The following is a 27,677-nucleotide window of genomic DNA, read 5'->3' as shown; positions in this document are numbered from 1 at the left end:
ACATGGCTAGTTCAGCGATTTTGTAAAAAATCACCATGTGTTGAATACGAGGAGCACTTTGCTGGATTGTGGCATTCGGGGCCCAGCAGGATCACCCATGTTTTATGGCCTTCTGGGAACTGGGCCCTGGCAGTTACATCTCTGTGGCTTTATCTTCATGACACCAAAACATTTGGACGAAGGAAACAGATGGGTCAATCTACCTGGTAACAAATATCAAGACGTTTCCCGAACAAGGTCACGAGAGCAAACCCAGAGCCCGTGAGGCCGGGAAGATGAGTGGGTGGAGGAAAATAAGTTGCTCCATCCCCACTCCCCAAGGCCGAGGCCAGAGCGTTAGAGGGGTACATGGACTAAGCACTCGTTCACCAAGCCCCCCGCCCCCACATGACACTTTGACACCTGGAGACTTTTGTGCGTTTTCAGATGAGGCTGGCTTTGTGTTCCCAGAGGGACAAGGCAATCACAAGTGAAGGGACGGTCCCCACACGGAGGGTTCTCCTGACACAGCTTTGACTTGATCTCATAGGACCTCAGTTTCCTCGTGTGCCAATTCGGGGGATACACTGGAAAGTGGGGAAACGCTGCCAGAGTGTCACAAACGCTCAGCAGACATGGGCAGTTCCGGTAGATACGGCTGGTTTCAGTACAGCTCTTCTGTTGGCTTGCTTGGGTGGAGTGCTGGTCTGGAGCCTGGACTGGGCCGATAAGGGTGGGTAGTTCTGTCACCATGGGTGACAGTGTGTTACAGTAGAAACCCCAGGGGGCACCCCCACCTGGGTGGACTCCTTTCCTCTCCAACCCTAGAGGAGACCAAGGAAAGGGCTTGGTGCCTCCTGCCACAGTGGCTGCTGCGGCAGCAGGAAGAGGTAGGCCCCAGGGAAGGCATCTGGGAGGTGGAGGCCATACAGATTGGCTGCCTCCTGGGTGGGTAAGTGACACCAGCATGACTCCCAGACACTGGGAACAATGAGAGGCACTGAGACGGACTTTTCCAGAAGCTGAGCCTCCACTGATCTCACAGGCCACGGTCAATTCGCTGGAGTCAAGACCCCTCCCTTCCTATGGTGGGTTGTGGGGTCATAGCACAGACCAAGAACACAGGGCTTAGGCAGCATGCAGAAGGGACTCTCCTAGGTGGCATCAGGACCAGGATGCTTACTCCACATCTCTGACGTGACATCCACTACCGTCAGCCAAGGACACACTATCCCCAGAGTGGGACTTGTTTCTAGGCCAGCAAGGCCAGATGTCTAGAATCCCAGACTGGAACAGTTGGAGGCTCAGGATCCCCAAGTTTAGATATGGGGGATAATCCGCACATCCAACATGTATCCCAGCAGGCAGAAAAGCAAAGCCAGCCCTGAACGCCAAGAAAGCGAGAGGCCCTATTTGATCCAGAACTTAATCCACTTGCACAGAGCTGGGCAGGGAAAACACTGGCCAAGCTTCCCCATGCCACCTGCTCCAAAGGGCCAGCGGGATGATATAATGGCAGGACTGGGCACATCCACAGATGCTTGCACGTGGAAAGCCTTCCCAGCAGTCACCTTCTGACAATGTCCACAGAGCACTCTTGACAACAGAGGACTGCTACTCCTGTTACAGAGAATCCACTGGGTCATGTGAGGTCCCCAGCAGCCTTCCTCTGCCTGCTTGGAACAAGGGACCATCTGCCTTCTAGCCACAGTTCTCCTCAACTCCTGTCCAAGCAGAAGGCTGTGCTTTGCAAAACTACTCTACAGTCCAGAAGGAGATGGGAAAGGGTGCGTGCACAGCCTATTATCTGGGCCCAATTAGTGGCCGAGACCGTGTTAGAGTGATGAGCCTGCGGCCACCTTGAGGACTAAGGAGAGGGAACAAGGACAGAGGTTGTTAAAACGCTCCTGCCAAGCCTGACACCTGCACCATGTCCTCCTGCCTCAAAGACATGGTAGTGCTTGGGGGGACTCTCGGCATATCTCCACCCAGCACGTGTTCACTTAAGGAACCACCACCCCAGAAAGGCACAACACTTCCCGATGAAGGGAGGTAGAGCTGGGATCATCAGACACATGCCGCTTGCTTCCTACCTCAGGGAGGGGGCAGGTCCTATCTGGTCCATCTCCCTTGTGACTGCCACTCAACCTGACTTACTAGTATTTATTAATCACTCATTGGGAACCGAGCTGGAGCCGCCATTGGGAACAAGCAAAGGGGTTACACCGCATCCAGGAAGACCAGGAATCATATCTTGGGGACATCTAGCCTGGGCATCTTACTGGCTTTCTTTATCTGAGGCTCCTGTTCCTACAGGAACAATTCCACTCACCCGAGGGGACCATGAGGGTTACAGGAGATTGGAAAAGCTGGGGGGCTCCCTAGCTGTGAAAGTGACAACAGACTGAGACCAAGTTCCTCCCCACCTTAGAGAAGTCCCTGTCCATATGGGAGGTCAGGAGTCAGCCAAACCGAAGCAGGTAAGGCCAGAGGGCAGGTAGGAGACCAGTCCTGTCTCTGTCCTTTGTTTCCTCCTGGAAATAAAAACACAGGTCCACACAACATTCCTTTTCTCTCTGAACTTGACTAAAAGCCAGTTTGGAGCAAGACAGGGGACATCCTGTCACGAGGGATAAACAGAAAGCAGGGTGGGGGCTGTGGTTCTGGAGAGGGTGAAGAAAAAAGATGGACACCCGAACTGTGTGGACAAGTCCCAATGTCTGAATGTCAGCTGACTCAGAAAACAAACATACAAAAAAAAAAAAAAAAAAAAAAAAAAAAAGAACAAAACCTCAATGCAACCTAAAGTTGAATCAATGAGAGGGGAACAGATAAAAAGTTAGGTCCACACGGAGAATTGTTTGCATGACCCCGCAAACAGTGGGTGTGTTGCTTTGTTTTAATAAAAATATCATTTTAAAAAGCCTAAAAGGAAGGGCTAGAGAGATGGCTCAGCGGTTAAGAGCACTGGCTACTCTTCCAAGGGACCCGGGTTCAATTCCCAGCACACACATGGCAGCTCACAACTGTCTGTAACTCCAGTTCCACGGGATCTGACACCTTCACACCAACGCACATAAAATGAAGTTTAAAAAAAGAGCCAAAAAACTAGACCTCCAAAAACCAAATAAAGAAAGCTACATCTCTTCAACATATGAGTCTAACTCAAAAAAGCCTAAAAGGATAACAGCCTGAGGCAAGAATGAAGCCCACAAGCCTTTGAGTCCCGATATCCAAGATGTCCAGCAAGACCAATGGGACCGGGCACCCCAGGGAAGGCTGGGGGAAGGCTCCAGACAGGCTAGGGGTTGGGGGTGAGATGCACATCTCTGAGGGTTTCCCAGAGCAGGTGCTAGGGCTTCTGCTCGGCATGTAGTCTGAGAAAGAAGTGGTTCAACAGGAGGAAGAGGACGGCATTGCAAGTGGGGGCATCCACAAGGCACAGTACCAGAGCTGGAACCTCTGCACTGGAGCCAAGCTGCCCCCATCGAAGTGAAGTGGTTCCTGGGAAATCTTAGCAACCTGTGGCTGGGGGTGGGGTGGGGGTGGGGGTGAGGCAACTGCAGCGAAATCCCGCAGGAGCAGGATCCTGCAACATCTGCCCTCCCTGTAACTGTGAAAGAGGCCAGGCTGGACCAGGAGAGAGGGATGAGCAGGAAGAATGAAAGCGGGAACCACTAGGGCACTGGGGAAGTCAAGAAGAGCTCTTTCTCTAGCTGGTGCTGAACTGGCCCATTCAGCCAGCTTCCTGCCAAGGAAACACACAAACACACACACACACACACACACACACACACACACACACACACACACACACACACACACACACACACACACACACTAAGCACCCCTGACAAGCAGGGCATAGCAGGGCAGTGAGTCTCCACATCTATTATTGGATATAACAATAGCAACAATGTATCAGAACATGGCACTGTGTCTCCACCCGTGTAATATAGACAGCCATGATTTCTCGTTAGAAGCTAAAAACAACATTGAAACAAACAAATAAATAAAAGTACTTTGCCTCAAAAGTAACCAAGCTTCTGCCCCAGTGGTGATAAAGAATACAATGTCCATGCGGGCTGAATGAACTGAGTCCTCTCTACATGAGTTAGCCTGCGTCCACATGCTCCTCATCAGGGCAGAGATGCATCCTGCCTCTTAGAGGTGCTGCATGCATGACATAATTCTGGAACACTCTTAGCCCAGTGCCTGGCATGTGCTAAGTCCGCAATGGGTTGCCGCTGTCAATGGGTCGCTGTTATCAATGGGTCACTGCTGTCTGTCAACGGATCACGGTTGTCTGGATTCATCAAGCGGCACTGTATTCACAGAGAGGGTTGGAAATTAAAAGTGGAAGGGAAGAAAGCCCAACACAGTCAGATCTCACGGAGCTGATGCTCCTGCCCCAGCATCCTCGGTACTGCCCTACACTTGCCCTGTGGACTGTTCTCTTCCTCCTCCACTCCACCTACTAAAGAGAACATTGCTCCGCGCTTAGCACACAGAAGGGCTCCAGACCCCAGGAAGACGGTAAGGGCAAAGACCCTGCCACTTTCTTTTTCAGACCTTCCTGCCAGGTCATTGGGAGGCCCTGGGATCCACTATAGGTCCAGATGGTGGCCAGACACATCAGGCCCTGTGTGATACCCAGAGGAGGCTGTGAGATGGGTAGTCTGTCATCTGAGCAGGGCTTGCTCCTTGGGCAGCCATGGACAGAACTTAAAGTAGATCTTCAGTTCAGAGGAGAGACCCGTGAATAGGGCTGAAGGCCTAGCTGCACCCGATGACACCCATGCTGCACAACGTATTGAAGAGGCCTAGAGACATGGACATAGAGCTCTTAGGAGGTCCAGGCCCCTCATATATACCCAGCCTGCATCCACTGCTTAGGCCCAGAGCGAAGGGACAGTCAGGCCTATGGGGAGAACTCAAAACAGTGACTCAGGATGCTAGCTCTCTCAAACAGCCCTCCAGCCACCCACAAAGGCATTTCTTTTTCTCACCTAGACCTCTGAAACAGCATCCAATAGGCCTCCAGCTTCCACTGAAGTTATGTCCCACAGCCACCAGGATGACTTCTTAGAGGTGTCGATTTGGTTCTGTTCCTCTCCCTCACAAAATCCTCAATAGTTCACAGTGTCCTCAGGATCTGGCCCAGCCTCATCACTGTCACTCAAACATCCTTCAGGAGGGTCACCTGGACCACTTGTCCATCACTGTCACTCAAACATCCTTCAGGAGGGTCACCTGGACCACTTGTCCATCACTGTCACTCAAACATCCTTCAGGAGGGTCACATGGACCACTTGTCCATCACTGTCACTCAAACATCCTTCAGGAGGGTCACCCGGACCACTTGTCCATCACTGTCACTCAAACATCCTTCAGGAGGGTCACCTGGATCACTTGTCCATCACTGTCACTCAAACATCCTTCAGAAGGGTCACATGGACCACTTGTCCATCATTGTCACTCAAACATCCTTCAGGAGGTCACCTGGACCACTTGTCCATCACTGTCACTCAAACATCCTTCAGGAGGTCACCTGGACCACTTGTCCATCACTGTCACTCAAACATCCTTCAGGAGGGTCACCTGGACCACTTGTCCATCACTGTCACTCAAACATCCTTCAGGAGGTCACCTGGACCACTTGTCCATCACTGTCACTCAAACATCCTTCAGGAGGGTCACCTGGACCACTTGTCCATGAGTGTTGCTCACACTTGGACTTCCTTGAGGTTTTCAACACTAATTTGCAATGTGAAACTGCTAGTATTTGATTGTGCTTGCCTACAAAGTTCGGAGTCTCACACAGTCCAGCTTACACCATTACCAGTCCCTTGGGCATTTGGACACATTACATCTGCTAACTGAGAGCTCTTCCCCATTCCTCCCTCTTCACCTTCACCTTGCTGCTTTGAAGTCACACGGCATTTTCTTAAGCCCGAACTTTCCTCCTGGAACCTGCTTTGATATCTGCCACTGCTGCCAGATCGTGAGCTTCTGAAGGACAAGGATCCTGCCTGCCTTGCTCACCTTGACATCTGGCATTAGACTGACCCACAATGAATATGCAGTGAAACCACTTGTGGTCAGCCACCACCCTGTGAATGAAGCTCCAACACTGCCGGTTTGCTGCCGGACCTCAGGCCTTCTGTTTCAGATGTCAGTCTCCACTCCTGCAGAAGGAACCTCCACACATCAGAGACGGGAACCAAGCAAGCTGCCACTTGCTGTGGCTTCCAGCAGGGCTACAGCAACCGGTTTCCTCGCTGACCCGTGCGTGGCATCACCACAAGATGAGCCACGGAGGCAATGGAGTCTGAGCTCTGAGTGTTCTCGGTAAACATCGCCTTGAGTTTGGCCTCCATGGGGTGAGCAGAAGATGGAGCTGGCATAGCCTTGGCCTTTTCAGGAACTCAAAACCCGGATGTCCTCAGCAGCCTTAGGCATACAGCTGGGCAGACTGAGAATTTCACAGGGAGAGAATCCCGGGCTCCTCTGTGACGTCAGCAGCCAAGCTGTGAGTGTCTCCACTACAGAGAGCCCACTACCCCCATGAGACAGTTTACTGAATCTTCAAATAGCACGAAAGATAAAGTGGCTGGTACTGGCCAGCACTCACTGGTCTCAGTCCTTCAGGGACCACTCAGGCCAGCTTTGCCTCCCTCTTGCTATAGACCTCAGAGACTTTTTAAAATTACATTCTCATTTCTATATTGGGGGGGGGCACGCACATGTGAAGGTCGGAAGACGATATGTGGAAGTCAGTTCTCTCCTACCACCACGTGGGTCCTGGGGATTGAACTCAGGTAGACCAGCTGACAAATGGCTCTTCTGGCTGAACTATCTCACCAGCCTGAACCTAGAGGTTTATAGACAGTCACTCTGGGCTTCAGGTCTTCAAGTTCCTGCCCTTTTCCTATGTGTCCCTCTGTGGTGTGTGTGTGTGTGTGTGTGTGTGTGTGTGTGTGTGTGTGTGTGTTCATTGATGTGTGCGAAGCTGGACACTCACATATGCGTGTGCAGGTGTACATGCACAGATGCATGTACATGGAACATCAGAGAACAATGATCTCAGGTGTCATCCTGAGGAAAGGCATCCACCTCCTTTGAGACAATTTATCTCCAGGGTCTCTCACTCTCCTGGAACTCCGTAAGTAGAATAGGCTGGCTGGCCAGTGGGCCAGTGACTCTCCTGTCTCCATTTTCTCAGCACTGGGATTACCAGTGTGCACCACCACACCTGGCATTTTCATATGGGTTCTGGGAATCGAGCTCAGGCCCTCATGCTTGCCAGGCAAGCGTTTTACCAGCTGAGCCATCTCTTTCCTCGGGTACTCAGTCTCCAAATCTGTGTAATGGGGACAGTGTGCACTGCGCCCACTCCCCTGGGGTGGCAGAGATTGATGAGAAGAAAGCACTACCTGTTATCTGGAAGAGGAGTCTACAGGAGGCTTAGGCCTTCCTCCCAAGGCTCTCTGTCCAGTCTCAGCAGCAAAGCAGCTCACAGGGAAACCTGCCCTTTGCCTGATGAGCCAGGCTGTTAGACCGTCGGCCCTCCCCAGCCCCAGGGAGATTGATGCCCGAACTGACGGATCACTCCAATGTATTAGGTAGATAAAGAAATTGATTATTCCATAAATCAGTGTCTCCATGAAAAAAGGCCCAATTTTTTAAAAAAGAAAATATTATAAATCTGTCCAAAGCCCTGTGAGGGAAAGTGTGTAGCCATTTCAATTTAATTGTCTGAGAGCTTCTTTGCTGTAACTCCAGGAAGAAGAGCCCTGAAAATGAATGCGTTTCGAGTCAGAGGTTCCTATGCCCTCAGGAAAGGCCAGGTCATGCCCTGGACCAGAGAGCTTTACCCTGCAGCAGGAAGAATCTGGATTAGCTAGAAATAATGGAGAATCACATCCCTGAGACACTCAAAAGGTGGATGGTGGGGGCTGAGGAGATGGGCTCAGTGGGTAAAGTGTCGGTTTCACAAGCACGAAGACCTGAGTTCAGAAGCCCAGCTCCTATGTAAAATGGCTGTGAAGATCTGTAACTCCAGTGCTGGAGGGTAGAGACGAGCAAACCCCAGGGTCTTGCTGGCCGGCCAGTCTGGCCAAAATGGTGCACTCCAGGTTCAGTGAGGGACATGATCTCAAAAACCAAGGTGGAGAAGTAATTGAAGAAGACATCCAAGCACTCTTGCATGGGTTAGCCCAAGCTGCACACGCTCAAGTACAACACACACACACACACACACACACACACACACACACACACACACAAATGTTAATCTCTTCCCATCTAGAAAAGTTAGAAGGATTTCTGTCTAAGGGTAGGGCCACAATAAATCCTGGAGGGGAAGGTGGGGCCTGATAGTTCCTGGCAGAAAACAAACTGAAAACAATGATCGGGAAGAGGTAAGGGAAGCTAGGAAGGCAGAAGCAAAGGGTGCTGAAAAAGATGGGCTTTTCCCCCATGCAGCTCAGCTCTGAGCCTCTCTGAGCTTTTTACTCCTCCCCAGGATACAGGAAAACAAGGAAGCTCCAAGCACAGGGCTGTACACACCTCAGTGTGAGGGACCTTGGTGTTATCACTGCCTGGATCTACCATGGAGGGCCCTGAGATGCTCCCTAGCTCGGGATGCAGCTGCACCCCACCCCTGCAGTTCCCTGTCCTGTGTACTCGGCGACACAGAGTGGGCGCTCCAATAATGTTTGGTGAATCACTGAGTCAGCCCAGAATCCGTGTGAAAAAGACAGGAAATAAACACAAAATTACAAACAGCATAAAAATAGCCACATTTCTAAAGCAGCTTCCCCCCCCCCTTCTTCTGCTTTCTTAAGGGAAGCAACAACAACAACCAAAAAATCCCCAATCCCTTGATGCTGACATTTCTCAAGCCAAGGCCCCCAAAGCAGCTCTAATTGCAGCTGCTACAGCCCACTCTCCCGCTGCACGTTCTAGGTCTTTCTAATGCTGTAAGCCTCTGGGGCCATCTTTCCTCTGAAGTCCCAAGAGTCCAAATGGCACTTCCTCTGCTGCTCTGACCTGTGTGGCCTTCTCTGTCTCTTTGGGTTTTGATGCAGTGCTCCCAGCCCATTCTCAGCCCCCTAGTGATGGACAAAAGCTCCCCCGTCCTCCGAGACATGTGACCCTCTCTCATGACTGGATCTTCCTGTCTAGGAGCTGCCTCTGTCACACCCACCCCCGTCACCAGGCTTCTCTGACACATCCAGGTGACGACGCACCTGGAGCTGGGGCTCTTTGAGGGAACACCGCAAAGCTGTGACACACTGGTTTCCCATCACCTGAATGAATAGTAATTTTATTTATTAGCAGTAAATAAGGTTCTATTACAGGTGTGCAGGGCTCCACAGCTCAGGAAACAATAACACAGAAAACACGTTTAAGAAATCACATTTAGCAGGATAAAACTACATTACGGAAGCCCACTTACCAAATGCAATGTGAAAGATGACGCCGGCAGGCCAGGCGGCGGCTCGTGGTTATCAGGTGTGCTATCTGACAGGCGGATGCTCATGCATTTTGTCATCTGCTACCGCTCCCTAGCAGACAAGCCGTACACGGCACCGAAGATTTAAGAACAGTTTACGTGGAAGGGGAAAAAAGGAGAAATTCTACCCAGAGGCTTCTCCTCCCTTAACCATGTGTGACTTAACAAAATTCCTGGTGTTTCCTCACCAGCTGTGGGCTTCTTGGAGACCACTGTCCTGTATGTGACTACCAGAGCCTTAGGGGACCTGCGCTGGAAGGCAGACTACCTGTTTAAGTGTGACCTTAGCCACACCAGGACTAGAAAGAAGAGCCACGGAACAACCCAGTGCTAAGCGTCCCAGCCCAGAAACTGGATGCTCTCCGTGGTGCTGAAGGCAGTGGTGGCTCCAGGGCAGCCTTCCATCCCCCTGCCTCTGAGTAAGTCTAGCAGGACTATTATCTGGGAGCTTTTATAAACACATACAGAGCCAACCTGTATTCTCTCTCTGCGGAAAGATATTTCAGAGGGTTTTTTTTTCCACACTGGAAAACTCTAGTCTGTGTAGATCTCTAAAGACTGCATGTCTAGTCGAGCATAGCGGCTTGTACTAGTAGCCAGAGCTACTCAGGTCGTTGGTGCAGGGGTATCACCTGAACTCAAGAGTTCAAGGCCAGCCTGGGCAACAAAGTGAGATCCTGTCTCTACTAATAAATAAACCTATAAAGTTAAAGCTTCAAAGTGGTGTGTGTGTGTGTGTGTGTGTGTGTGTGTGTGTGTCCATCTGTCTGTCTGTGTGCATGCTAAGAGGCCAGGACCAGGAGTTCATGCTTTAGCCCTGCTTTAGGCCCACTTTTCCCCCACAGCTCACCAAGAAGCATAGATCAGGTCATTTTTCTTGTCCAGTGACAAATGAGAGTGATCCCAACACTGGCCATGTGATCCCAACACTGGCCACGTGGTCCCAACACTGGCCACGTGGTCCCAACACTGGCCACGTGGTCCCAACACTGGTCATGTGGTTCCAACACTGGCCATGTGGTCCCAACACTGGTCATGTGGTCTCAACACTGGTCATGTGGTCCCAACACTGGCCATGTGGTCCCAACACTGGCCATGTGGTCTCAACACTGGCCATGTGGTCTCAACACTGGTCATGTGGTCCCAACACTGGTCATGTGGTCCCAACACTGGCCATGTAGTCCCAACACTGGCCATTCCCCAACTGGTGCTCTGGTTCTTCCATGGACTCTGACAACACTGAACACTATGACCTGGTCCCCTCCCACAAGAGAAGGGACTTCCAGGATTCAGGAGAAATACCCAGGCTCTAGTTCTCTTACAAGAAGTCAGGGACTCAATCTTCCTGTTAGAGTCTCCCCCAAGCCTCACTCCCCAGGGATCAGCTGTAATTCAGTTTAACCTGAGAGCTCCTCCATATTTTATTTACTGATTGGATGTTACGAGACAAGTAAAATAGACGGCTGTCACCTCTATTAAACTGGAGGAAAAGTGGCCTTGTCAGCAACAGGCTCCTGCTGCTCAGGAAGTGTCACCTATTTCCCTATGGAAGGACATGAGAAAATCGGAGTGCCTGGCTTCAGTAGGGGGTTGCCTCCCTCTGCTATATCCACAGGGGCGTGGGAAGGGCTACGTCATGATCTCATATCACTCTCAGCTATACCACAGTGGTGGACAGGTCATCCAGACACTCAGGAAGTGAGATCATCACCAGTGTCCTCAGTTTCCCCAGTGATCCAATAGGGAAGACTGCTGTCACTCACTGGGCTTCTGACAAAGAACAGCTACAAAGCCCCAACTTGGTAATCTAGCTCTATAGAAGCACCCCCCCTTTGGGACATCTCTGGCATGTAGATAGCACATGAGTACCCAGTGGGGATGCGCAGACCTCCATGTTACACCTCAGCTGTCCTGTCAATCTACGTCTACACATCCTAGCAGACTCCCGACAGGTGGCAAAGAGAAGAAGAAGGGATAGCCTATCTATGACTGGCAGAGTTGCAAGCAGCCCAATCACAGCTATGCCTGACAGTCGTCCTGATTAACCAGTCTATTAAGGACCAGATGGCACAAGTTCATATCCTTGGACCAATCTCCAAGGGAGCATCGAAGATGCTGAAGAATAAGTGAAAAGGGGAGAGGTGAGGTCAGAAGAGCCGAGGGGTCACGACTGCAGCCTCAGTCTCTTCAGGGAGCGGACAGCTGTGTCCCTCTCAAGAGGAGAACTATCATGATATGGAGCAGACAAAGAATGGAATAATCCTGGGCTTGGAAAGGAAGGGCTCACCACCCCCAGCCACTTCAGTGTAACCCGGTAGACTAGATGGGAAAGGTCTTGGCAAAGAAGAGGCCAACCTGTGTGATGGGAGAATACCAGAGGCCTCATGAGTACCCTGACTTCAGAGAAGAATGCAGGTTCATAAAGTCCTCGTGGATGAAGCAGAAAAGGTGCTGAACTGAATGACAAGGCAGTGAAGTGGCCTTCTGTCCCCATGACCAGAGTCACAGATGTATTCATTTGATTGACAGATGTTTACTCACTGTCTATGATGAGCCAAGCACCAACTGTGCAGGATACAGAGTCCAGCAGGGCAAGCCCAACGTGCTCCAGGCTTTCCCTGTGCTTATCTCTGCAGTGACTGAGAACAATGCAATGAATATTACACCCGGGGCAGTGAATGGGGCTGTGGGGACCTGCAGAAGGCAGTGGAGATCAAGAAAGGCTTCCTGGAGGAAAAGACATGTTTGCTGAGAGCTGAGTACGAGTAGAAGTTGGCCAGAGAGAACATCAGGGCAGAAGTCTGGGGTGAGAGTGGAGGAGCAGAGCCTTCTGGGAGGCCTTAAACATTTGGTAGAGAGGAACAGAAGATGTGAGGTGAGGATGGGCCCAGCCTGAGTCCACAGACTGTGGCCACTGCCATGGAGAACACAAAAGCCTAAACAAGATGCTTATTTGCAGTTGGTTAAGGTGACTTAGGGTGGGAGAATCCAAGGTCAGATGATGAGTCCAGCAGACACTGATGTCAGCCATGTCCTGAGGCAAAACAGACATGGCTGTAGGGAAGACCTGTCCACCCCAGGCTCTGATGGCACGAGGCATGCTAGGTGGTCGTCCCCAAAGCTTTGCTGCTGCACAGGGATCCCAGGCTCCAGCCCATAGGCATTTCATCTCTACAGACCCCAGGAAGGAAGCCAGAGGGGGAGGGGATGGTGACATTATACCCCCTTTCTGAGATGGGGCTGTGGCAACAGGCCTGGGTGGTTCACCAACAGTGAACAAGAAAAAAAAAAAAAAAAAAAACCTACACGGAGACTCAATGACAGAACTCCCTGGAGATAAACAGCAGGTCCTGCCTTAAAGCTTAGAAGATCATTGTCACCAAGAGGATGAGAGAAGTCATAGACTGGCCATGAATCTTGTGGCAAAGACCAGGAGCTGGGTGTGGTGACACTCGCCTTTAATCCCAGCACTCTGGAGGCAGAGACAGATGGATCTCCATGAGTTAGAGGCCAGCCTGGTCTACATGGTATGTTCTAGGCTAGCCAGGGCTACATCTTTTGATACACTGTATCAAAAGAAAACAAAAACAAATGAACAACAACAAAAAAGCCACACCTCCTATCTCAGAAGATCACAAGCTTGGTACGGCTCAATAACAAGAAATGGCCGCTTAAACGTTTACATAAGCAGGAGTCGCATTATTAGAGGCCAAGGCTAAGATCCAGGGAGATGGTGACCTTACCAGTTTCAATTAAATAAGCAGTATAACGGAAGGCATGGAGCTGGTGGAGCTGGGCATCTTTGGAACAAAGAGATTCCTTTATATTTGTCACGGTAGGATAGGAAGCCCACCCCAACCAGTGTCCGGGTGATCTCACAGCAAAAGCAATGGTCAGCGGCTCCCCTGAGTACCTACATGAGGAATTCTAAGCACTTCCTATGTATTAACAAGCCCAATCCTTACCAAATGCCAGCAGACAGGTATGATCATTGTGAGTAGTATTTTGAAATATGTAACCATTTGCCCAAGATTGTAAAGGTGGGAAATCACAAAGACAGGCTTTGAAGTTAGTCTGTTGGATTCTAGAACCTGTAAACTTGTCCATGGCACTCAATAGAAAAAGTCTTTATGTTTCTCCCCTCCTCTGCTTTATGCCAAGCCTGCTGGTTCTCACAAAATCCCTTGAGGAGAAAGCTACGGGTTCCCATTTCACAGGTGAGGGAATCTAGACTGTGAGAAGTGATTCATCCAAATTCACATAGCCAGGAAGGAAGGGGTTTTTAAGCCCAGATAGCTGGATGCTAGAGTTCATGTCCAAGATAGGAGTCCTATTGCCTTCCCAGAACTGCCAGCAGACGGATTTCTGCTTCCAAGGTGGGCATCTGCAGCCAACGCTGCACTAAAGGATGGGTGGGAGCTAAAAGCTGCAAGCTCCCGAGACTGTAGGTATTCAGCTAGAGACTGGCTCCAGGGAGATCCTCCACCATGTTGTAACAGTGGTCTCTCAAAGGGTGGCACTCAAGGTGGGCATGATGGAGGTCTAGCATGCCAGCACTCCAGAGGCTAAGGCAAAAGGATAGCAGAGAATCTGAGGCAAGCCCGGACTGCAAAGTGAGACATTGACTCAAAAGAAGCAAGCAAACAAAAGAGGCGGGAAGAGGGAGGGGGAGAGAGAGTTAGGAAGGAAGGAAGGAAGGAAGGAAGGAAGGAAGGAAGGAAGGAAGGAAGGAAGGAAGGAAGGAAAGAAGGACATATATCTCAGGCCAGCAACACTCACTTTATCAGGGAACCCATAACAAAAAACCCAAAGGCTTCACCCTAGACTGGCTGAGTGGCAGCCCCCTGGGGCTGGGGTCCTGGCAGTCAGTGTTTGAAGGAGTTCTCCATGATTCTGATGAACGCTAATATTGGAGAACCAGAAGCCCAGAACAACCCCTGGAGTTCTCTGCAGCCTGAATTCTGCGATTCTTCACTGTAGACAGGAAACGGGATGCTTGGAGCCCTGGGAAGTCCTTGGCTTCCCGCTCCCGCTTTTCCGCCCAATTGGGCAGCTCTTTGGAATAGCGCATTCAGTTCTGTAAAGCAGAGGCGAAGGGGGGGGCTTTGCAGAGGTCCCTGGCGTTGCCATATTTAAAGAGCTCGTTCCTGCAGCGTTTCTGAGAACTCTATAAAACCCCTTTCACCAGCAGCCTGTCTGTATCGCCTCTTGAATAGCATGAGACTTAATTGTCTCCTATGGACTGGAACCCTCTTGACAGCAAACAGGAATCTGGTTACTTCGCTCCTTTTCTCCGTCTGCAGTCCTTAACCACCATTCAGCATAGCACCAAAGGACCTGCAGTAGAGGCTTGACACTCCCCCTGTTCTCACCCAGTTCATTATCTCCAATCCTTCCATCACCAAGGGGATGGAGACTCCTCTCCCCAGCTCTCCCCAGCAGGAGCCTTCATTACCTGGTATTTCCCCCAAAGAACCCTCTGACCCTCTGTCTGTCTGTCCCTCTGACCTAGCCACAGACCATCTCTCATCCCCCCTGACCTGTCCAAGAAACAAACATTGAACACTCTATTTAAAAAGGGCAGGTTAACCAGAATTCCCCAGATTAATCCCTCAAGAGCATCCCACTACCATTCCCTGGGTCTTTCCGGCTCTGAACACATGCTTTTAAAATGCAGTTCAATTAAATCGCTGCAAATGCAACGCCCCAGGCTGCAGGTGTGTGATAAATAACGGTCCAGGAGTGTCCTAGGAAGGGCACCTCTCTTGCTCTTATAATTGGCCCAGCGGTTGGACCTGCCCATTCCACTTTAGGGTACACTGGCATGCGTGAAATGAACCAATGCCACACAGGGAGCTGCGTGGAGTGTGAGCACCAGGGTAAACACAAAGCACCGAGCACAAGCTTCAGAGCTTCGTCTGACGGCAGAGACATGGCCTCCACCCTGGGGAACCCTTCCTTCTTCTCAGTTATTAAACGTTAGGCACTGTACAAAGAGCTCCACAGACTTTATCTCCTTTAATCCATAAGGCAGTCCTGTGAAGGCAGTCCTACAAGGCTCAACCACACGAAGTGTTTGCAGGTCAAAACCAACAGACTAGAATCACCCTGAATGTTAATACTTCTCTCTCAGCCAAAGAAGAACTGGAGGTTCGAAGGGGAAGTGACTCACCCGAGGCCACGAAGCAAGCACAAGTGAGTAGCCTCACACTGAAATGACTGTCAGCTACATCTCATCAAACCCAGACACATCATTATTTAGAGGTGCCAGGAAAAAAAAATTCCCTAAGTTAACACAGACATGGCATATTGAGGCCCATGCTAGCTTCTTACGTGAAAACATAAAGGAAAAATAAACCAGCTTAGCATCCACAGAATACATCATTACGAAACATCCATTTTGGTAGCAATGTGGCGAAGGTGGCTGTGGGCAACCTTGGGCAGATCCTTGTCTAAAGCAGGTGGCAGGATCACAAGCGTTAGAGAAAGCCCAAATCCATCCCCAAGCCTAACCACAGTCAAGGTCAATAACACTAGCAAACAAGGTATAAAGGTCAAGGGAAGCAGACACAGGAACAACGTGCGCTGTAAATGAGCTGTGAGGAGAAGAAAATGCCAGCGGCGGGGAGGCAGGTAGAGGAGAGGCAAGCCTGGACTCTGGAGGCAATTCCAAAGGAATAAACCAAGTCGGTTGGGGGAAGGGTGCAGGCACAGAGGGCACTGAGGCCTGGCTGCAGTAAAACGCGTTAAAAGGGGAAGAAAAACACAAATCGAGCATCCTGTTGCCCCCCTCTCCAGTTCCCTGGCCCCTCCTCCAGTCTCACCTCTCCACGCCCCACTGGTGAGAGCGCTGTCTTCCAGCTATGCATCTCTAAATCCAAGAACTGTAAGACCAGAAGCCCACCCAGAAGATGGGCAGAGCCAGGATTTAAGGAAGCACTCACTGTCGCATCATTGAGGCAAACTCAAGGTCCTCATCTTTGGGGAGCTTCCTTAAATCCTGACACCCTGGAAGTTTCACCCCGTTCAGGTCTCTGACTACAAGAACAACAGCCAAGAACTAATGTCGATCTTTGGAGCTGCTTAAGCTTTTCTGGAAAGACATCACAACTACCTGACTCTTGGGGGACAGGCATTTTATATTTCCCCACTTTGCAGACAGGGAAACTGGACAGTATACGAGATGCCGACCCCTCTGTCCGAGCCAGTCCTGAAAGTGTCATTGCTGCAGGGAGTAGGTGACACAGCTCCATTTACTAGCAGAGTGGCAGTTGCTGACAGCAACCACCATGCCCTGTACGTTGCCCACCAGTCTCGGTTCCAAACCAAATAGGCTCCATTTAGAAGATAGGCATGTGATTCTTGCTTAAAAATAGAACAACATAAAAACTATCGGTAGCCTGCAAAGGATGATGGAGTGGAGAGGGAATGAGACCAGGGTAGGAAAAGGGAGGCGAGACAGGGAAGGAAGAACAAAGAGAAGCCCACCCACCACACATCTTTTGCTAGCACAAAAGTGATAAAGGATGGAGGTGAGATACACACAGGGCCCTTGGGGCTCAAAGCTTTGACATTCCTTGTCTTTGAGGATATCCTGGAAAACTCCAAGCAGAGGGATTTCTGTGCCTAGACTGGCCTCACCCACGGAAGAATTCAGCCTGGGGCTTGGATGAAAGCACTGGACCGTCAAGGAGCCAATGCTAGGTGGGGTACAGAAAAACATAAGAGTATGTGTCTCCCTGGATATCCACCCCTTTTCACTGAAGGAAGCATTTGACCATATGGCTCATCAGCAAGGCCAGCCTGACGCTGCATGAGAACACTGATGGGGCTAAACCGTGGTGGAGAAACCATCCCGGGCCAGTGAGAGCCCTAGAGCCACCCAGCAAGACCTTGCTCAGCTTCCAGAACCATGGGTATGAGACCTGCATTTCACCCCTTTATAAACTGCTGCTATCTCCCAACTACATAACCAGCTCCAAGCACCAGATCTGGAGGCTGACTGCAGTTCAAGTCCCTTGTCTACCAAGCATTAGGCACAGGCTCCTGAGTAAGTGAGTTCACCTAGCTGAGTTTCTTTGTCTGCAAAAATGGGGAGGGCACCAGCAGCACTGTAGAGGCTCCATCAGATAACGGAGAAAATGCTGCAGCAAGCTTTATTGAGCACTTACTATCTCTCTGCTACTTGTCATTGTTTGGAGAGCGTTCCAAACAGCCTGGCAGCTATTAAGTGCCCAATAAACTATGGCCATGGTATTGTTGCTGTTTTATTATTTTGATTATGCTCCAGACTCAGTGGGGCCCCGGGCAGGAGGCTTGGTGGCCATCTGAGCACAGACACACTGCCCTCTGGTGCTGCTGCTGAGGAATCAGCACCTGGAAGAAAAGCGCTCCAGGAAACAAGGCCAAGGCCAAGGCGCCAGCTCCATCTGATCCTCTGGGGGACTCTACCTACCCAGGGCTCCTACCTCACCACTCCAGCCTGTGGAGGATACTCCAGGGTCCTTATTCTTGGATGTTAGTCCCCTCTGTTGCCAGGCAGGGCCTGGAGACCTCCATCCCCTACCTGCTTTTGCACGACCCAGTAAAGTATCAGATCTCGCTTGCCTCTAGAAGGTCCTGAGCAAAGATGACAGGGCTCAGGCGGCAGCTGTAAGAGGGAGAGAGGGGTGGCCGATTGTGAGAGGATAGGGGAGGCCTTGCCTCAGTGCATTGGAAACAGCCCTAGCCATAAAGCACAAATCTCCCTCTCCAAGACTACCCGAAGCCTGCAGCTTCCTTTCCATAGGCCTTGCCTCCCGAAGAAGGGTAGTTCTAATACCTACAGGTTCTAGTTCTAATGCCTACAGGTTCACCTGAGCCTTCTGTCCCTGCAGGGTACTCTACTTCCCAGTGCTAGAACACTGCGCCTATGTGAACATGGGGGCTCACAGGGGTCACAAAGGATGCCAAAGGGAGCCAAACACTCTTGCATTTCTGTAGAGGTGCAGAGCAGAGATCAACCTCTTTACAATAATACTACTGGTCAAGACTTCTAAACTCAACCCATCACGCACAGCCACAGGGGGATGCTCATGACCTCGGAAAAGCTTAACCAGGCGTGGCTTACTCCACATAAACCATCCCTAAAAAACCCTGGTCATCCTGCCGTCAAAAGACTGCTCAGCGCAATGCGAGCATCGAGGAGAAATTAAACTCCAGCTGGAGAAGGGGGGGAAGCCTGAGCTGACAGGAGCAGCTGGGCTGAAAAGTGAGCAGAAATTCCTCAAGTTAATGCTTTCTAAGGCCCCTCGGGCCACTCCCAGGTTTTGTCTGAAGCTATTTACTTCTGGGGGGAAAACCCTATTGATCTTCATTCAGCGGCTGTCTGTTCCTACAAGGCGCAATGTCTCCGCACATCGCCAGTCAGGGAGAATCCCTCATTGTTTTACATGCAGTGACTCTCAAACTCAAGAGGCGAGTGTTCAGGACAATTTGGATGATCTGAACAGAGGAGTGGCACAAGGGAGGGGGTTGCATTCCCCTGAGAAGGGCTTCTGGATCCCTGTACGTTCAGAAACTGCTCAGCGCTGCCCAGTCTGTGGATGCTCCAAGAATGCAGAGCCGGGTGCGCCCTTCCCTCCTACCCCACCCCCCTTTACACCTGCTTTATGTCTCTGCAGTCATTTGGCTTTGAACTTCCCCTCTGGCTGGCCGGGGTTCACTACCAGCCACCGGGCTCCTCATCACAAGGAAGACTCGCCAGTTTTCTCCAGCGGCTGCCACCACTGCCTGGGTCCTTTCTCAAATTCCAAGCAGCCCTCAATCCTATAGTTTACCCATAGTCCTAGGAAAGATATGACCAGGAAACCTACAAGGACGATAACCATCTCCTGCCAGCCCATTCTCCAGGGAACTTGACATCACAGTTTATGTCAATCAAATTGTGTACATCTGGGGAAACTGAGCACCTGAGTGGGAAGAATAGGATTGTATCACAGTGATCCAGTTCACTAAGAGCAAAAAGAACAGACAATCCAAGCCACTGGCTTCTATGTCCATCACCCCTCCTCTTCAGCTTAAGGTTATGAACCTGCAAATTCAAGTCCCCATGGCAGGTCGCTAAAGCTCATCTGGCTGTGAAGACCTTGCATCTAATTGCCTATCCTAAGTTAAGACCAGGATCCATTCAGACAACAATAACAAGGACAACAATAATAATACAATGCAGAACAATCTGCCTCACAAGGATTCGATGGCAGCCCTTGATAATCACACACAGAATACATCTTCCACATATTCATATAAAATAATCAATGATCATTTTTCCCCCCGCAGACTACAATCCAATTACTCTCTCTCCCTCACTCTCCTTTGTTACTTGCAAACCATCCAAGCAATCAATGCCTTGACCTCTCCCTCTGATAGACACAATTACAAAAAGACAGAGCAATGCAATTCATCTATTCAAGACAGATTGTTTGAGCACTCTGTCACACTGCTGAGCTATCCATCTCCTTGTCTAAGAAGGAATTTCAGCCCCCAAAAGAGGCACAAAGAGAAGGGGCGGGTACCATGCTCCCCAGGCCAGAGAGCCCATCTTGCACCTGCAGGTAAACCCTCTCTGGTCCGGTGTGCTCAGTGACGCCTGGCTGCTGGAGAAAGGGATTCAGGCTCCAAGCTCCAGCAGTTCTGGCAGAAGCACCCAGCATGCTTCAGAGGAGGCCAATTTCCAGGGCCTCAATCCCTGCAGCTCCAGCCAAGAGGTCTCAGATCCCAGAGATGGGAAAAGAGAGATGGCATCCAGTCTAGTCATGGCAATATCTCTGGGTTGTAGCATGCCCTCCGCTACCCTTCTCACCCCACCCCCCACCCCCCCACCCCCCCACCCCACAGCCTCCCGTGCCCTGACTCCAGCTGGGGTTCAACCTCAAGCTCTGGAAGGACAGAAGCTCAGCTCCCAGGGCAGCTCCAAAGAAGCCCAGAGGCCTCAGAGCCTTTCCATCCTCCACCCAAAGCTGGCCCTGCTCCAGTAGTCACGTTTGGCATCAGTACAGCACCCCAGTCCTCGGGCTGGGAGTCAAATAGGGCAGGGCTCTTGGATATAAATGGCCTGGGCCGACACGCTAATTAATCCTGGGGCTTAATATGAAGAAGATTAGAAGGGGGGGGCTCTGCCATCCTTAATTGCGCTATTATACTGTGGCTCAAGAAAGGGCCACAGGATTGGAATACGCTCCCCTTCGGGGCAATGTGGAGACCCCAGTACAGTTCTATGTACTGTCATGGTGACAAGGGCTGGTGAGGACCACATACCCTGCCCATTTGCAGCCCATACCTCTGCTTACCTGCGCCTGTCTCTCTAGGCCTCCAAAGATTTCCATTCGAGAAACTGGTCTGGAAACACAACTACCCCGCTCTATAAAGGGAAGACCAAGAAAGGCAGACCTGCAAAGCCTAAAAGAGACACAGCCCCTTTTGATATTCCCCTTCTATCTCAAGGACACTACCATGAAGGTCCCCTAAAATCACAAGAAATGAGAGCAGGAATAAAGAAAACAGTTGCCCACAACTAAGGGACTAGCTGGAATGGTGAGCAGGCCAGTACTGGGGCAGGAACACAGACAGAAAACATTTTTGGCTGGCCTAGAGAAACCTAGACTTCAAAGGGTTAAGCTTGACTGTGAGGGTTGTCCCCAGAGTCCCCTCAGGTGCCTGGCCTTCTCTGCCTCCCGGTGCATGCCTACCCAGCTTGGCCCTGGGTCCTGAGCATGCACTGGAAGACCTCAACGTCTGCAGAGCTGACTGTTTTCTGTCCCCATTCAGAAGCTGAGTTCAAGAGGACGTGGCTCTAGGGAGAGTGAGCGATAGGGCTGCATCTCAGGAAAAAACCTCAAGTACAGATAACCAAGCCTGGCCGGAGTTTCCCGAATCCTCATCAAACCGCTGGTCACCCCAAAGTCCGCTCTTGAAGGAGCAAAGTCGGCTCCTGGAGGGGAGCCCGGGAGGAGGAGGAGGAGGACGGTGGCCCTGGCTGGGTAGAGCTCGGCTGGCTGCGCACCAGATGTTGGTGCCTCGAGAACCCGGGCTGCCCAGGTCTCTGGCCCGGCGCAGGCGCTGGGCCCGCGGTAACAGAGGCTCCTGGGTAGCCCAGCCTGGCCCAGCCCAGCGGGTCAGTTGGCCAGGGACACGCACTGGTTCCAGCCCAGCCCTGAGAACAGCCGCGCAGGGTGCCTTGGGTGGCCACAACAAAGTTAAAACCCAGAGTAAGAAATCTGCGGCGGTGAGAGAAGCGGAGAAGCCAGAGCCCCAGAAGCCGCGCGTACACCGCCAGCCGCCGCCAGCTGCGGAGGGATTTCGGCTAACTTTAAAAGCCACTCGCATCCCTCGGGCGCCGTCCCTGGCAGCGCTAGGCGGCCTCCTGCGCTCCCATTCCCCAGCCTCGGTTCCCCCTGGCCAAAAGAGGCCTGGGCCTGGGGGACCCGCTGGAGCGACATATAGGGGACTGCCCCTCTCCTGCCCCGCTCCTTGGCCAGTCAGGAGCAAGGAGATCAGCTGCCCTCGTCCGGCGAATCCACCCCCTGCACCCCCTACCCGTGCCTGTCCCCGAGCTCCAGCAAGGCGCCCATGGGGGGCGACTAGGGGAGAGAAGTTGGCGCCTTCCCCAGGGCTCCCACTCTGCGCGGAAGCCTGTCCCAGAACTCGGTCTGTGGCCATCCGTGATGACAGTCGCGACGAAATTCCCCCGTTGCGCGGGGTTTGGTTCTGGAACCTTCGCCACACTCCACCGCGTAGCCTTCCCCGGAGCATGCCCAGGGCCCCTCGCCCACCGCGGCCCGGTGGCCTCCTCCCCGTAAGTAAGGCCGGCGACCCGGGCTTTGGAACTTTGTCCTCCCCACCAAGAGCTCCCACCAGACACCCAAGCCCTGCAGCCCAGAGGGAGGTTGGGACAATCTCGCGGATCACGTTCAGAGCACCCCCACCTCAATTCTCGTCCCCACCCGAGCGCGCAGAGACCCCCCCCCGCCCCGGCTCCAGGGGAGCCCTTACCGATCCGGATGACGTGGGGCATCCCGCGCGAGTCTGGGATCCAGAAGGCGCACACGAGGAGCCCGGCCCAGTATTCCCAAACCAGACTCCGGAGGCGCCGCCAGGGAGCGGTCATCGTTGGGCGCCACCGAGCGTGCCCGGGGCGCGGCCGTGGCGGGCTCCCTGGGGCGGCAGCTCTAGGCGCGGGCGCGCAGCAGCCCCCGAGGCGCCGCCTGGCCCAGCCGCCCGGCTCCCGAGCGCCTCTGCGAGTAGGGGGCGCCCCGCGGCGCTGCGCACATCTTACTGGGGGGCCGCCCCGCAGGCGCCCGCCCCGCCTCGGCTGCCGCCCACGGGCCGCCCGCGAGCGAGAGCTCCTGGGCTCCGCCCGGGCTCCGCTCGGACTCGGCTGCGGCGTCTCCGGCTCGTGTTAGCTCGGCTCCCGCGCGGGCTTCCCACCTGCCCCGGCTGCCGGGCGGGCTTGCACGCGTCTCCGGCCGCTCCTCCTCCAGCCGCCGCCGATGCTATCGCCCGGGCTCGCACAAAGCCCCGGAGTGGAGTTGCACGCTCGCACACACTCCCTCCCAGCCCCCTCCCCCGCGCCCTGCCTCCCGCCTCCCGCGCCGCCCGCCGCCCGCGCTCCCTCCGCGTACTCCCCCGCGCACACACGCTTCCCACTCACACTCGCCCGGGTGCACACTCGCGCGCTCACACCTGCGCAGGGGGCGGGGAAGGGGACCCTGGACTGGGTTTGGGAGGGGGGGACGCCGGGAGGATGGAGACTCTCCTCCGCAGCTCAGACGTCCCCGTCTACCCTGCCGCCCCCAGGGCAAGGATCCGAGCCTGGGAGCCAAGCGTGGAGCGGCAGAGCTGGCACCGCAAGCCGAGAGACGGCGACAGCCCAGCGGCCGGACCAGCTGGAGGAAATGCGCCCGCCGGGAGCGGCGAGACCCGAAGCCTGCCGTCTGCGGAGCCTCGCCTTTCAGCTCCCACGAGGCCAGAGCTGGCCGGACGGCAGCGGCAGGAGACTGACCCGGAGCTGGTTTTCCTCTTGATCTCCAGCCCACGGGATAGCGGGGTTGACCCTGAGCTTGGAGGTTGCGGGGCGGGATGGGGAGGGCGGGGGATAAAATTCAGAGAACTGTCAGTGCTGGGCTAGGGGTTGTGGAGCTTCAGGAACTAACCCGGAGGGAGAGACCAGGCCAGACTGTCTGCGTGGAAGGTAAGACTTGACCACGCACCGTCAGTAGGAGGGCTGCGGAGAAAGACCGCCAAAGCCTTCGCTTCCGAGGGCCGCTAGAGTTGGAGCTGATTTCTCAGTCCTCTTCCGCAACTATGCGGGAGGAACTGGAGCCCCCTCCCGGATTCCTCCTGAGAAACAATACAGAAAAACTGATTTTCCATGGGACAGAGTAGGACCCGCAAGGGAGCAAGCCTTAAAAGGGTTAAAAATAAATGTTGTTTATTACCAATAATAATTTTTTTTTCAAGTGGCGCTGGGTGTCGAGGGAAGAGAAGGGCTGTGGAGCGAGGCAGGAGCAGGAGGCAGCGAATTACGCAGCTAGGCGAGTTTAATGACCTTTTTGACAGAGACAAAGCGGTACCGATACAGTAGATAAATAAACGGATCTGTCACCGGGCAGCGGCTAGGCTGTGTGCGAATTTATTTTTCTCATTTAAATAATTTGATCTGTTCAATCACTTCCAATCTCTCCCATTTGCCAGCTGTCTGGTAAGAGCATGCCCCCTACATCTGAAGAGCAAATCTTTAATTTTCTTACAAATAGATAATGTGTTGCGCTCCAAACCCGCCTGTTAATTTTCCCGTCTTTTCTTTCCCGCCCTATCTGGGCGCAAGGGACCGAGGCATTGTGTGGGGATGTGAATGGGGCAGTATAGCCAATTGGCAAATAGGAAGGGGCTCCATCTCATCTGAACTTGCACCAGTGGCCTTGGGAGCAAAGAGTTTCTGGGCTCTGCCCAAGAAAAGAAAGAGGCTGTGTGCCTTGTTCGCGGACATCGTAGGTGATCAGCTATTATACGGAGGCCTCCTAATTTGCCATACTTGGGCCTTCCCTGGATCGAGAATGGCTCGTTTTGAACAAGTGCTGCCCAAAGAAGCAGGGGAAAACACACATCCGCAGTTGTCACCTCTTCATGGGGAGTGGAGATCTTAGAGGATAGGCCCCAAGGACCCAGCGCGGAGGCGTGCATAGGAGCGGAGCAGAGGAACCCCTGGACACAGCTGGGAGCCTCTTCACTGGAGACACACCGAGGCAGTCCATTGCCTGCGCTCGCTCGGACTCCACAGCTAGGTTTGGTTGGTTCCTGGAACCAAAAGGACTTGGCTGTTTTTTGTTTTTGTTTTTGTTTTTGTTTTTTCTGGAAGATAATTTTGTGCCCCGATGGACAAAGGGAGAGGGCTGAAAGGCGAGCAGCGACCAGTACCCCAAGCTAACTAATTCTATAGGCTGCCTGTTCTGCAGGCAGAAACCCCCGGACTTGAGCAGGCTGGGACAAGTGGCTTGGCAGGAAAACAGAAGTAGCAGAAAGGTCGAAGTGTGGCAGGAGGGCGGGACACTTCTGAGGCCAGCTGGAGGGAGAGCTAAAGGGTGGGGGAGATGAGCAGGCTCCCTAAAAGCTGGCTGCAGTAGCACCATTACAGTAAATGGATGAAGAAGGAAATCGGAGCTGTCCCAAAGGGGAGAGTATGGCTCTGTCACCAAAGCCTTGTCACCACCCCCAGGAAGCAGGCAGCCCAGCCAGCCACGTCCCCAAGCAGGTGGCTTTTCCTAGCTAAGGATAGAGGCTCGTCTCCAGCCTCCTGGCTGCAGAGGTTGTAAGGCTCAGGCAGGACTCAACAGGCCCTCTTGGAATCCTGGGATAGATTTGGGTAGATGTTGCTATCCACAGCCCAGGGCCTGACCCTTGTTCTTGCCCCAACTGCAAGTCATTGTATAATAATCCAACAGCCCCAAACTGACAGCGGCGTCGATCCCTTTCTGCCATGGGGGAAGGGTGAGACTTGAGGCACAGTGACAAACAGCCTTGATGACAGCCATGATTCTTGTGTTTATTACATGTTCTCTGCGTTCCAGGCAAAGCACTCACAACCTTACCTATCACTTCATCCAATCCTCTCCGGGACGCACCCTGGTAGTCTCTGCTGTTTTTCCATGCGTCAGATGAAGAATCTAAGCTCGGAAGGGTTAAGAAGTCCAAACACACACACACACCCCTAGCTTCCTTCCTTCTCTCCCTTGCTTCTTTCTTTTCTGGCTTCCTTCCTCCACTAATATTTATTAGGCATCACTGTTTGCCAGGCTGGGTTCGAACACAGACCCAGCAGGCTGCTAACTTGACAGCATCGCCCCTGTGGTGCCCTTCACCACCTGGACTGACTGAGCAGAAATAGCTCCATCCAGAGCCTCTTGACCCCTGCAGAAGTCCCTGGAGCCTCTGGCTGCCTGAGGGCAGGCCAGAAAGCAGAGCGGAATGGAGTCCTTAACTGGAGTAAACTGGAGAGCTCTTACTCTCCAAATCTTAAGAGAGCTCTGCGGTCCTCTCTCACGTGCCTCTTCGGGCCACCCCAAAGCCAGCAGATAGCAGGATTGGCAAGATCTCAAGCCCCATCTCTGGAGACTGGGAGCCGCCAATCCTGGCTTTTGGAATTGTTGGTAAACAAGTCTATCCACCAGCCAGGCTTCAGCTCCCCGCTCCCCCATGAGGCAGCCAGCACTGGATTTATGAGGCCTCCAAACCTCATTCAGACTAATGCAGCTTTTCATTCCCAAATAAAAGGGGCTGCTGTCTGAAAGGACAAGTGCTCCCGAATTTCATTAACATCCCCTAAAACGGCTGAGCTGGCCCAAGCCGCTGCCAGCTAGATTCATGCCTCCCACTGGCTCACAGGTGGGGGTGTGGATAAGGCTTGGAAGAAGGGGGTGATCCTCTCAGGGCTCCCAAGCCCTCCAGTCCCTCCCCCTACTCCCTACTTCTGTGGTTAAGTAGGGGAGCCCCCAGGGGTGGCCAAGCTAGCTCCTTTGAATGAGTCCCCTGTGTGCGTGTTTTGTTTAGACTGATCCACTCAGCTCTCAGTCCCTCCACAATCACGGTGAGTGATGAGGCCCTGGGCTCGAGTTACTGAGATTCATGACTCCGGTTCCCCAGGAAGCCACTGAGCAGAGCGCGCAGTTCCTGAGTGCAGATTCCTAGGACTTGAGTGCCCTCTGCTGAAGCCTGCTTATTGTCAGCTCCTTCGCCGGCAGGTGCTAATGGGCTGGACACTGCAGCGCAACCCTGCCCTGGGGGTGGGGGCTCCAGACCCTTCCCTCCGTGTCTCAGAATAGGGTCTCCTGGGGTTGTGCTCTGCAATCCACTCTTCTGGTGCTTTAGTGAGAATGGGGGAGGAATACCTCTCCCCTCTGGCCCCAGGGGTTCAGGCTTGGAAAAAGGCAGCTGCCAACACCCCCACCCCCGTGCCTCCATCCCCACAAGTGATCTCTGCTGACTTCTCAAGCAGGAGGCCGGGAGATGGAGGCCTCCATGCCCAGTCCTCACTCTGCCAGTACCCTTTCAGTGAGCCAAATGCATGCCCACCACAAGAGCCAAGACTCCTCTGCCCTATGCAAGACACTGTGACCTACAGGCTAAGAGACAGGCACGTCAGCCTGGGTCTTTATGCCTTCCCCCTGTCCCAAGAAGGGAAAAAGCACCGTTGGTCAACAGCCATCTGAGCAAGCGGTGAGCCAGGGAAAGGGGCATCACCTTAGATTTTTGTCAACCGTCAAGCAAGTTCATTCCCACTGAAGTCAATTCCTGTGTTTATTGTCAGCTTAACCCGCTGCTTCAAGTTGTTTCTCAGCGGCGAGGGAGACAGGTAGACAAGCCACCGGAGATACATTATTTTACTGACGTCTGCTTTTCAACGGTTAGGGCACAGTTCCGGCGGAGAAGTAAATGATACACATATATCCATACACGGAGATCCTTATTATATGTGTACATAACAGAACAGCTGCTGATGGGTAAGAGGCCCCACCGTGGGGGGGAGGGGCGCCACTGCTGTGAGATGAGGGAAAGGCACTGAGTGCCCACAGGAACCAGCACCTCCTGGCTTCCTGACTCCAGCAATGGGGACCATAGCCACTAGTTGGCTTACTCCAACAATCAT

The 27,677-nt window shown here is 52.7% G+C and overlaps 1 protein-coding gene across 2 annotated transcripts in view; it reads right to left on the bottom strand.

Moving 5' to 3' along the window:
- The window catches only part of Grik3 (glutamate ionotropic receptor kainate type subunit 3), a 218,546-nt gene extending 195,903 nt beyond the window's left edge, over positions 1-22,643 (bottom strand). For both annotated transcript variants that reach the window (XM_059256111.1, XM_059256112.1), the window contains exon 1: positions 22,529-22,643. In XM_059256111.1, coding sequence (XP_059112094.1) covers positions 22,529-22,643 — 115 coding nt within the window. The remainder of the gene's footprint in view (positions 1-22,528) is intronic.
- Positions 22,644-27,677: the final 5,034 nt, after the last annotated feature.

The sequence above is a fragment of the Peromyscus eremicus genome, chromosome 2, assembly GCF_949786415.1.
Source record: "Peromyscus eremicus chromosome 2, PerEre_H2_v1, whole genome shotgun sequence".
In the NCBI taxonomy this organism is placed as follows: Eukaryota; Metazoa; Chordata; class Mammalia; order Rodentia; family Cricetidae; genus Peromyscus; species Peromyscus eremicus.
The sequence above is the reverse complement of the archived record's forward strand: the minus strand, read 5'-3'. Positions and strand labels throughout refer to the sequence as shown.